Genomic DNA, 12,420 nt, shown 5'->3' on the forward strand with positions numbered 1-12,420 from the left:
GCATGTGTTGAAAGTTAAGAATTTGATGCTTGTTGTGACCTTTGTGTAGCTGCAACTTGCAGCAATGTGCATATGTACTGGAGCTGAGGGGCAGATTATAAATTAAATTGATGGTGTGCATTAATGGCTGGCTATGAAGATAAAAATCCTTTGCCTGACAATGATGAGGCGATTAGTTGTCTGTTAGCAAAACAGCTTGGCCTGTGAGCAAGACAGAGAAGCTAAAACCAAAAAAAGAAGTTGTGAGAAACACTCAGCAAGCCTGGCAGCATCCATGGAGAGAAGGCAGAGCCGATGTTTCAGGTTTAGCAATCCTTCTTCAGAACAGTTCTCAGGGAGAAACTAGTCAGATCAGAAGAAAAAAAAAATCAGATATGTAGCAACTAAGAATACAGGAGAGTTCAGTGAATGAAGAAATGTAGATAAGGAGAACCTGAAATTATTCTCCCTAGAAACTGTGTTTAAAAGGTGATTTAACAGACATGTTTAAAATTGTGAAAGGTTTAGTTGGTTTTAAAGAAGAGAAACTATTTCCAATAGCTGAAATATTACAAGAGGGTGACAGATTTCACGATTAGGGGCATTGTTTTAAGGTGAGAGGAGAAGAGATCTGAGAGGCAACTTTTTTTACACACACTAGTTCATGTGTGGTAGTGGTGGATGTGGGTATAATTACAATATTTAAAAGGCATTTGGATAAATTCACAAATAAGAAATGTTTGCAGGGATATGGGTCAAGCGCAGACAGGTGGGACTAGTTTAGTTTGGTATTATGGTTGACATGGACTAGTTGGAATGAAGGTGATAATGGGAACTGCAGATGCTGGAGAATCCAAGATAACAAAGTGTGGGGTTGGATGAACACAGCAGGCCAAGCAGCATCTAGTTGGAATGAAGGGTCTGTTTCTGTACTGTATGACTCTTTGACTATGAATAAAAATGGCTTCCATTCTCAGTCATAAGTTACTTTAAACTTGAAGAAAACCAACCAACCTTCAGCAGAAGCCAAAAGTTGTGACTTTAAATTGGAGAAGTCAGAGACATTTCAGAAGTGAACCAGCCACCCTGTGCCTCTAGCAGATCAGTGAAAACGTCTGGAAAAAGCCAAGGAGAAACCTGCAGCTCAGCAAGAAACGATGCAATGGATCGTGTAAAGAAAGATGATAGAACTGTTTTCATACTGCCCATTTGTTTTTGTTAACTATTTGTCTGGGTGGTAAAGGAAGAGTTTTTAACAGGGTTGGAGCTTTAATTTGTAGAGTTTACTTAATTTAGTTTAATTGTCCATAACTAGAATCTTATTAGCTGTACTAAATAGTGATTCTTGTTAAGTATAGAAACCTGGTCTGTGCCCCTATCAGCCTGGGTCTTAAATTCAGGTAGTTTGGGGATTTTGGATATTTATTTTCAAAACTTCACCTTTTGTGCTGACTTTAGAAATAGCATGGCTTGATTTCTAGCCTGCCAGCTCAATGAGTCATGGCACACACCCAAACCAGGTCTGACTACATTTGGACACGAACTGCTTCACGAACTTGATTGGTACTGAACATTGTAGGTTCATCAGCAAATATCCTCACTTCTGACCTCGTGAAGGGAAGGTCATTGATGAAGTAGCTGAAGATATTTGGACCTCATCTCAATCCTGAAGAACTCCTGCAGACATGACCTGAGATGACTATCTGCCCAACAACACCAGCTATCTTCTTTTATGCCACATGTGACTGCAACCAGCAGAATGTTTTCCCCATAATTTCTGTAGATTCTAATTTTGACAGGGCTCCTTGATGCTGCATCTGCTCAAATGCAGCTTTGATGCTAAGGCCAGTAACTTTTACCTCACCTCATAATGCACTATGAATAACCATGCCTAGGATTACTTAAGTATAGCAACAGATTGAATATGTAGTTAGAATACAACATGTTTCTTTAGCCACTTCTTTTAAGAAGAAGCTGTTTATTACATAGCACACTTGATATTTACATCAGAAATCTGCATCAATGCATTTTGTTTTATCCCAAATCTTGAAAAGCTTTACATGAAAATGTCACAGTCACTTCATCTTTAGCTTTGGCATCTCAACCGACTCATACTAAATGCATAGGACGGCTCACATTTAAATAGTTAACTTTTGCATGATCTTTTGGTTTTTCAGCTTCTTTATTTTCATGTTGGTTTGCTGCTGTCACCTCAGTTTCAGAAAGAGAAACTGAAGTAAAATTGCTTTCAGGTTTTGTACCCATTTGAATTTCTCCCGTTGCTTTTGGATCTGTCTCCCAAAGACAAATATCTGGAACTTTAGATCTATCAATGGGCAGCGATAATCCCTCATTGCACGCAGAATCTTCAGAATCAATGAAACAGTTACCTGAGACTTTGGATTTATCAGAGGACAGAAATGATTCCCCTTTCCTCTCAGTATTTTCTGCATCTGAGGGGTAGATAACTGTGACCTTAAATTTATCACCAGGCAATGACTTTTGTTCACTGCCCACTGCATTCTCTACATCCCAGGGACAGATATCTGTGACCTTAGATTTATCAATGATCTGAGATGTTTCCTCTTTGTTCCCGGTGTTTCCTGTATCCCAGAGACAGATATCTGTGACCTTAGATTTATCAATGGACTGAGATGTTTCCTGTTTATTCCCGGTGTTTCCTGTATCCCAGAGACAGATATCTGTGACCTTAGATTTATCAATGGACTGAGATGTTTCCTGTTTATTCCCGGTGTTTCCTGTATCCCAGGGACAGATATCTGTGACCTTAGATTTATCAATGGACTGAGATGTTTCCTGTTTGTTCCCGGTGTTTCCTGTATCCCAGGGACAGATATCTGCGACCTTAGATTTATCAATGGACTGAGATGTTTCCTGTTTATTCCCGGTGTTTCCTGTATCCCAGGGACAGATATCTGTGACCTTAGATTTATCAATGGACTGAGATGTTTCCTGTTTATTCCCGGTGTTTCCTGTATCCCAGGGACAGATATCTGCGACCTTAGATTTATCAATGGACTGAGATGTTTCCTGTTTATCCCCGGTGTTTCCTGTATCCCAGGGACAGATATCTGCGACCTTAGATTTATCAATGGACTGAGATGTTTCCTGTTTATTCCCGGTGTTTCCTGTATCCCAGGGATAGATATCTGTGACCTTAGATTTATCAATGGACTGAGATGTTTCCTGTTTATTCCCGGTGTTTCCTGTATCCCAGGGACAGATATCTGCGACCTTAGATTTATCAATGGACTGAGATGTTTCCTGTTTATTCCCGGTGTTTCCTGTATCCCAGGGACAGATATCTGCGACCTTAGATTTATCAATGGACTGAGATGTTTCCTGTTTATTCCCGGTGTTTCCTGTATCCCAGGGACAGATATCTGCGACCTTAGATTTATCAATGGACTGAGATGTTTCCAGTTTATTCCCGGTGTTTCCTGTATCCCAGGGACAGATATCTGCGACCTTAGATTTATCAATGGACTGAGATGTTTCCTGTTTATTCCCGGTGTTTCCTGTATCCCAGGGACAGATATCTGCGACCTTAGATTTATCAATGGACTGAGATGTTTCCTGTTTATTCCCGGTGTTTCCTGTATCCCAGGGACAGATATCTGCGACCTTAGATTTATCAATGGACTGAGATGTTTCCTGTTTATTCCTGGTGTTTCCTGTATCCCAGGGACAGATATCTGTGACCTTAGATTTATCAATGGACTGAGATGTTTCCTGTTTATTCGCAGTGTTTCCTACATCCCAGGGACAGATGTCTGCAACCTTAGATTTATCAATGGACTGAGATCTTTCTGCACTGTTCTCTTTATCCCACGTCTTTCCTGGTGCCATCATAAGTTTAAAAGACAATGCTAATTGTTTAGATTGCTGCAATGAGTAATTTGCATCATTAGCTTTTAAGGTGCCATGCACAATTGATCCCGGAACACCAGCACTAAGAGATAAAGATCTTCCTTTCTTCTGATCTGTCCTATTGCCTGATGCCTCTTCTAAAATAACATCCCATGGACAGACAATTGCAGTACTTGCAGATGCCTGTTTTAAGAGTGACATATATTTTTGCCGCTTATCTCCTGTATCCATTTTGCGCAGGGGAGAGGCATCTGCCACTTCAGATTTAAGCACCGACTGTGACTTTTCCTCTCGGTTCTTGGTCTCTCCTGTTTCCCAGGGACAAACAGCTGCAGGTGTAGATTTATCCAACGAAGTTGTTGATCCTGTTTTCTTCTTTTCTTTGTCGGTACCACCCTTGAGTTTCTCGCTTACTTTCCTTGACTTCTCTTTCTTGCTACCCTTCATTTTCTCTGGTGCCATCAGGAGTTTCAATGAATGTCCAAACCCTTTAGGTTGCTTCAGTGGCTCATTTGCATCCTTTACTTTGAGGGAGCCATGCATAAGCTGTTCTGGAGAAGCAACACAGACTGACAAAGACCTTCCTTTTTTCTCATCTACACAAGAATCCATTGATGATGCATCATCTGCCATGTTGTCCCAGGGACAAACAATTGAGCTATTGCTTGACGCTTGTTTCATGAGGGTCATATATTTTTCCCGTTTGTCCACTGTATCCACTTTGCGCAGGGGAGAGGCATCTACTGCTGATGATGTCTCAAGCGATTGTGATTTTACTTCCTGGTTCTTGGTCTCTCCTGCTTCCCAGGGACAAACAGCTGCAGGTGTAGATTTATCCAATGAAGTTGCTGATCCTGTTTTCTTCTTTTCTTTGTCTGTACCACCCTTGAGTTTCTCGCTTACTTTCCTTGACTTCTCTTTCTTGCTACCCTTCATTTTCTCTGGTGCCATCAGGAGTTTCAATGAATGTCCGAACCCTTTAGGTTGCTTCAGTGGCTCATTTGCATCTTTTACTTTGAGGGAGGCATGCATAAGCTGTTCTGGAGAACCAACACAGACTGACAAAGACCGTCCCTTTTTGTGATCCACACAAGAATCCACTGATGATGTGTCATCTGCCATGTTGTCCCAGGGACAAACAATTGAGCTATTGCTTGACGCTTGTTTCATGAGGGTCATGTACTTTTCCCGCTTGCTCTCACCAACAGGAGCATCTGTTTTCACCTGATCAATCTTTTCCGAAGGTGATTGCGTTTTGTCAGCCTTGGGTGACACAGCAGGGGCAGCTGGATTAATGCTGTCTTTTCTCAAATACTCGCCTGTTTTCCCAGCTCTCGGCGATGTATTGGCACCAGGCTGCATGTCTGTGGTTTGAGATTGGGTGATTGATTTCTCCTTCACGTTGTAGCCGATACTATCTTGATGCAAACTTCGGTGCTTCCTCACCAAATCTGTGAATATTTTTCTGTTTGCCTGCAGCTTTCCCAGTGAGCTGTCAACACTATTCCTCTTGTTTGGTGAGTAGGTAATTTGTTTGTTGACCTTGGTCTCAGAAGGCTGAGGGTGCAGGTTCTGAAAGTCCCAGGGACAAACCAGAGGCTTATTGTGACCATCTTGTAACAGCATCTTTGCTGTCCTTTGAAGGATTTCACTGGATCCTTGTTGCATGGCTGAGTCGGATATTTTATTTGTCTCCCCTGACTGTGCTGGAGCTGCGGGAGGCTGCAACATAGTTGGTGTCTGTCTCGTTGATGGCTTCCTTTGAACTCTCTCTCCCAACTGTTTTGAGTTCTCTTCTTTCTTCCTTGGGAGCATCAGCGACTTTCCTCTTGCACAGCTGACAACACTAAGAGATTTGTGCAGTGTTCCTCCCTTGGCGGGATTTAATGGATTCATATCCACGGTGAGGTTGTGCGCGCTGGCAGACTTGCAGACCAAAGGAGCATCATCTAATGAGTCGGTGTCTGATGCCTCAGAGACTTTCTTCGCCAGCTTCTTCCTCATCAGTGAATCCAACAGGGATGGATCTCTGGAGGAATCAGCCCTACTGATGTGGCCTTCCCGTTGCTCCCTGACATGGTCGTAGGTACTGTGAGATTTCCTAATTGAGAAAACACGGTGTTTTATGGAATCCTCTTTCACTTTCAAGCTGGAGCTGGCAGAATCGTGAAGCTTCTTCCTGTAGGAGCCCGCGTAACTGCTGCCTGCTATAGATCCATCACGGCTGCACTGCCTACTCATTGACTCTGGAATTTCTGTTATCCGCTTAATGATGGACCGACCTAGGGCTCTTCGCGAACTCCTCTTTTTCTGCAGGTGTGGGTTATTGGCTGTCATCTTCTTTGTCTTATGCACTTCCAGTTGGGCGTAAAGCTTCTTCAGTTCGTCCTGCAGAAAAGAAACAAGAATCAATGACCCATTAGTATTTTCCACAACTTTCTTGAGAGAAGCATCAGCTCATTTGCAGCCTCATCCCTCACCTTTCCTCCAAGTGTATCTTCTGTGGGAAAATGGGAATGGACTTTTCTTGGAATTGCAATAGAGGGGTGATTAGAACCACTCTTTGTGACCTCAATGCTGGTGTTACCAACCCTCCAGGCACCGGTGAAATGTTGCAGAGCAGAAAGAGACCATTCAGTCTATTATGTCTGTGCTAGCTAAGATGGGAAATAAAATCTTTGTGGCCCATTCCAGTCCCATCTTCCAGCACTTGGTCCATATCCTTGCAGGATATAACATTTCAGGTGCAGATCCAGGTACCTTTTAAGTGAATTAAGGGTTTTCATATCAACTACCAAACTGGCCAGTGAATTCCAACACTCATCATTTTCTGGGTGAAAAAAGATTTTCATCATGACCCCACGAATACAGGAATGTCCAGGAACTGAAGATTAGTCCCTGGGACATTACTGAAATCCAGGAGAAAAATCACAAAACCATCAAATACAAAATTGTGAGGTTTTTTTTGCATGTTCTTGGAACATTTCTATTTATTGTTTATAAAACTATTGGAAATTTGAGGGAAAACAAAATTCATTTAACAGTCAAGAATCATAGAATCCCTATAGTGTAGAAAGGGGCCATTCAGCCCATCAAGTCTGCACTGACCCCCTGAAGAGCATCACACCCAGATTCAGATCCCACCCTATCCCTGTAACCCTGCCTCTACCATAGTTAATGCACCTAGATCCCTGCACACTATAGACACTTTAGCATGGCCAATCCACCTAACCTGCACATCTTTGGAATGTGGGAGGAAAGTGGAGCACCTGGCAGAAACCATACAAACAGTCACCAAAGGGTGGAATTGAACCCAGGTTCCTGGCACCGTGGAGCAGCAGTGCTAACCATTGAGTCACCACACCCCCAACCACACCCCAAAATTATCTGACTGAGTAGTGAGGAGTTTTGTTTGTTTGTCAATTATCTGGGGGAAGATTGGGCGTTGTGAGTGTGAGTGGGACGATCAATAGCCAGATCTCCGCAGTGAAACATCCAGAAATACAGTTAACCAAAATTGATAATCAAACACAGCACAGTCTCATCCCTCCATCAGCATCTGACCCACAATAGGGATCAGGATGGCTGCTGCACTGCTGATGAAGAGTCACTGAACTTGAAATGTTAACGCTACTTTCTCTGTTTTTATTTCAGATCTCCAGCATCTGAAAATCTTTGTTTTATTGCACTGCCAATCTTGTTCCCTCAGTTTTGAGTTTCTAGAAATCTGTTCTTGAGCCCTTTATAGAAACATCTTGCTTTCAATATCTCTGGAGTTATCAGCTGTTAGAAGTCCATACGCTCTTGAACATGTGACAAGCTAAACATATAGGACAGGAAAAGTCTAGCTAATTCATCTGGCCTGTGTCACCCAAGTGCAAATTTCTCACACTGCATTATTCTACCGGTCCCCACCTCTAACTTCCCTGCAGTCACTGAAGGGGCCTGGAAGAGGCAAATTTGGAAAAATGCTCAGGGAAATTTTTCCCTGACCAAACGGGTAACTAAGCAAGATCCAGGAACCTGAGTGAAACAGCTCCCATGACCAATTGTCCGAATGGAACCAGGATAAGTATATGGGTCAGAAAGAAACAGGGTATGTAAACTGGATGAGATGAGGCAGGGTGACAGGATACTTGTGGAACATGAATGGCTTTCACTGTGCTACAAATCTGTGTAATGCCATAGTAGATAGGTTTGCCACAATCAAATCATTTCCTACCGTAATTGCTGACTGTCTGTTTCTCGTGCTCTTTCTTACCTTATATTTTGAAAGGTTCTAAACTGTTGTCTGACCTGAGGAGGGTCTGTGAGGAGAGCATCATGATATTCAAGATCCCAGGGAGTTACAGGGTATTTCTTTATTTGGTCATTTGCAGCGTGTTAGTGAAAATAGTAGTCACATTGCAATCCTGATAATGCATTGGATGGTAAACAATAGGCATTTTTGAAAGGGAAATGCTTATTCATGAGTTAATGGGACACAACAATTGGTATTATTCCTGGAACAAGCATTTGCTCATTGTTCCGAGTTATATCCCTTTTATAATTTTTATTTCCAGTATTTATTCTCAGGATGAGGGTGATACTAGCATGGCCTCATTAGTAGTTGAAAGTTACTTGTTCCCAGGGGCTAGGTTGCAAGTAGTTTTTTTTTGTCCTCCAGCCCTACTTGCAAAGGTGACCTACTTATTTTCTGCATTCGAGCAAACTAGATTCAAAGGTTTTTCTCTTTGCTCACTCTGATATCGTCTGGCTCCAGGCTGTGATCACTCCAGGCAGACGTAAAACTGCTGTTGAGATAGGAACCAGAGAAACGCAAGTCCAGCTCGTCCTCATATACCTCGGCCACTATGTCCTCTCTCAGGGGGGCTCCCACATGGAGAAACTGCACGGAGAAAAGAGCTCAGGATCAACTTGCTAGGGAAAAAAAGTAATTCTCAACAATTCTTTCACACAAAGCGTTTTTCTATTAAACAGCTCTAAATTAGATTTACCACAAATATTGTTCCTGTTTACTCATTGTAATTATTTTTCAAAATGTCAAAAGGCTGGCCCTGACTGATTTTCTGATGTACAGATTACATTATACATTATGTACAGTAGGGAAGTGAGCCATTTGACTCAAATGTACTATTCTTCCTATGACCTTCCATGTAACATTGAACTTTAGGTATTCAAACAGGATTTTCTCTTCCATCTTCCTTCCTCATCTATTTAAGTAGCTTGCTATTATATACACTGTTCAACTTAAGCACTCCACAGGGTAGCAATTGTACAATTGAGCTTTATTCTGGTTCAGTATTCCTTTGGAAGTGCAGTTGCTGCTGGGCATGGGGCCATTTTTATCAGTGTGCAATTTCTTTGAATGTTTTTGTTTGGCCAGGAACACTTGTTATTTTCCCCAGACCAAGGTCTTTGTGGTTCCTTTCAGTCTGGGGCTACCTTGTACTGTGGTGTGGCTGCACACTCACTTACTTTAGCAGAATTGCTGTGAGTGAAAGTAAGAGCTGTATGCGCTGCGGCACAGCTCACAGCCTGGGGATGTATAACCATGGCCTGAATCTCATGCAACGTGACCCTATTTATTGGGGAACCCATTCTGCGTCTTGATAGAATAGAGTTCAGTCATGAATCCATGAGTTTAAAGTGAATTTTCATCTTCAGCACTTGAATAGATAAACTTTGAGTGCTAAATCATGTCTCAATTCTCATTCAGTTGAAGCATAGTCAGGTAGAATCAGCATGGGAACAGGCCATTTGTCCCATTGAGTCCACACCAACCCTCCAAAAAGCATCCCACTCCCAATCCCCATAACCCTGCATTTCCCATGGCCAATCCACCTAAGCTTCACATCTTTGGACTGACCGAGGGAATTCACACAGACACGGAGAGAATGTGCAAACTCCACACAGTCACCTGGGCATGGTATTAAACCCGGCTCGCTGGCACTGTGAGGCAGCAGTGCTAACCAGTGAGTCATTATGTGGTGAATTTAATCCCATTGAATCTTTGTTTTCAAAAAATAAAGGTTTTTGTACCTTGGGGATGAAAAGCAGAATTAGAGTCATTGTGACTGTAAGGTGGGAGTGAACAAAGAAGAGCAGTAACATCCAATCAGGGTGAAGAGTCGTTGCCATAGTGAACCTAGGGGAAGAAATGAACTTTATTTTAAAATCATCACAGATTAATGACAGAAACACTTTCATAATTAAGTTGGATGAAATACCATAAAATGAATTTTGGATTTTAATAAGATAATATTAGATTAAAAAAGATTGAATCTGCTTGCAGAACACATGCCGGACACATACATCTGCACAGACAGGAATGGGGAGTATGCTTGGAGAAATGTTGTAGAAGAGATGAAATAAAATGGGGTGATTCAAGAACATGGTTTGGAATTATGGAGGCAGTGGAGTGTGGAGAGGATGGGGTGGAGATTATATCAATATTTTGGTATCCACAGTTTCCTGAAGTAGTGAATTCCTCAAGCTCAGCATTCTCTGGGAGAAGGAATTCCTCATCCTCTCTGTCCTAAATGGCCCACCCAGTATCCTTAGACTGTGACCCTGGTTCTGGATTCTCCCATCATCTGGAACATTCTTCCTGCATTTCGCCTATCCAATCCTATTAGAAATTTATAGGTTTCAATGAGAGCCCCTCTCATTCTTCAACTAAACTGCAGTGAATGTAGTCCTAACTGATCTAATCACTACATGTTAGTCAGCCCTGCCATCGCAAGAACAAGTCTGATATGCCTTCCTTGCACTCCGCTGATAGCCACAACATCCATCCTCAGATAAGGGGACCAGAACTACACACAATGCTCCAGTTGTGGACTTACAAATGACCTGTACAGATGCAGCAAGCTATCCCTGCTCTTTTATTCAAATCATAGAATGAGAAGCTACAAAGAGTGGGAAGTATGATCTGGAATTGGAAAAGGGAGCACTAGGAGTTTGAAGAAGAGTTGTGAGAGATAAAATTATCCTGCTGTTCAGCTTAATCAGAAATACAATGAAATTCTGCCAGTTTGAGACAGAGGGGTAAATTGTAAGTAGGGAGAGGCTCATCTATTAATGGACGTGTATGTTTCGAGTTGTTTCTAGTACATCCTGGGAAGAGAAATGCTTTTGACCAGGTAAAGATGGTACTATGACAATGACTGATCTCAGCTGAACTGCTATTAAAACCAGGTCACACGAGTGCTAACTATATTCATTGACCATAAGACATTAAGATGTAGGAGCATTTGGTCCATTGATTCTGCTGCACCTGTTAGTTTGAGATTGGTTTACCCAGTTGGGATCTGCAAATGACCTGAACAGGCAAAGTGTGTCACAGTTCCATGTGGGTTATAGAGAAAAACAACTGATATTTAGATCAGACTTCACAATCTATGCATCAGTGACTTTTTAAAGGAGACTGGGTTTTAACAGGCTGTCTGTCAGAAAAGCCTAAGAGCTTTGCTGCAGAACTTCCTCTTCACTGCACTTTCTGCCAGATCACTTGGAAATATTTCTCACTTGCAATTTCAAAAAAATCAATGAAGACCAGAGGTCAAAAACAACGGAAGTACCTTCACTTGAACCTTTTAAGGGCTGAAGTACTCAGTTCTGCATGAAGTGTTCAGCACTCAAGAAGCTTGACACCGTATGGGATAAAACAGCAAACACAGAAAATCATGGAGAAACTCAGCAGGCCTATGGAGAGAGAAACAGAGTTAATACTTTCAGTCTGGCCTGACTCTTCTTCAAAGAAGGAAAGAACTCTTTAGAGTCATATCAGTCTCAAAACATGAATCTGTTTCTCTTTCCACAGATGTTGCCACACCTGCTGAGTTTCTCCAGCTTTCTCCATGTTTGTTTCAGATTACCAGCATCTGATGTATTTTATTTTAGGATAAAGCAGCCACTTGTTTGACACTCCATCCATCGCCTTCAACATTCACTCCCTTCACCACTGACACACATTGGTTGCAGTGGATACCATTCACTATACAGTGCCTGTAGCACTTTCAAAACCTTCCACTACTACCACCTAGAAAGGTCATGGGCAGCAGACACATAGAATCTTATACAAAGGCCTGAATGCAGTGGGCTATGATGAGAAATCACCATGGCTCAGTAGTTAGCATAGCTGCCTCACAGCGTCAGGGACCCAGGTTTGATTTTACCCTCGGGCAACTGTCTGTGTGGCGTTTGCACATTCTCCCTGTGTTTGCATGGGATTCCTCCGGGTGCTCCGGTTTCCTCCCACAGTCCACAGATGAGCAGGGTAAATGGATTGGTCATGCTAAATTGCCTATCATGTCTGGAAATGTTTAGGCTAGGTGGGTTAGACATGGCAAATGCAGGGGTAGGGGAATCGGTCTGGGTGGGATGCTGTTTGGAGGGGTAGTGTCGATTTGTTGGGCTGAATGGCCAGTTTCCATGCTGTAGGGATTCTATGATCTGTGAATTGTGAAAAGTCCTATGAAGCCCATCTGGACACTGGGAACAACTAGTTGCATTTTGCAACAGAATTCTGGGTGTCAAGATGAAATT

The 12,420-nt window shown here is 42.3% G+C and overlaps 1 protein-coding gene across 2 annotated transcripts in view; it reads right to left on the bottom strand.

Moving 5' to 3' along the window:
• Positions 1 to 1,924: 1,924 nt before the first annotated feature.
• gpr179 (G protein-coupled receptor 179) overlaps positions 1,925 to 12,420 on the bottom strand; it is an 83,990-nt gene continuing 73,494 nt past the window's right edge. For both annotated transcript variants that reach the window (XM_048560315.2, XM_048560314.2), the window contains 3 exons: positions 9,913 to 10,018; positions 8,612 to 8,758; positions 1,925 to 6,258 (listed from right to left, as the gene is read on the bottom strand). In XM_048560315.2, the coding sequence (XP_048416272.2) occupies positions 2,089 to 6,258; positions 8,612 to 8,758; positions 9,913 to 10,018 (4,423 nt within the window). In that variant the 3' untranslated portion in view covers positions 1,925 to 2,088. The remainder of the gene's footprint in view (positions 6,259 to 8,611; positions 8,759 to 9,912; positions 10,019 to 12,420) is intronic.

This window comes from Stegostoma tigrinum, chromosome 31, assembly GCF_030684315.1.
Source record: "Stegostoma tigrinum isolate sSteTig4 chromosome 31, sSteTig4.hap1, whole genome shotgun sequence".
NCBI lineage: Eukaryota > Metazoa > Chordata > Chondrichthyes > Orectolobiformes > Stegostomatidae > Stegostoma > Stegostoma tigrinum.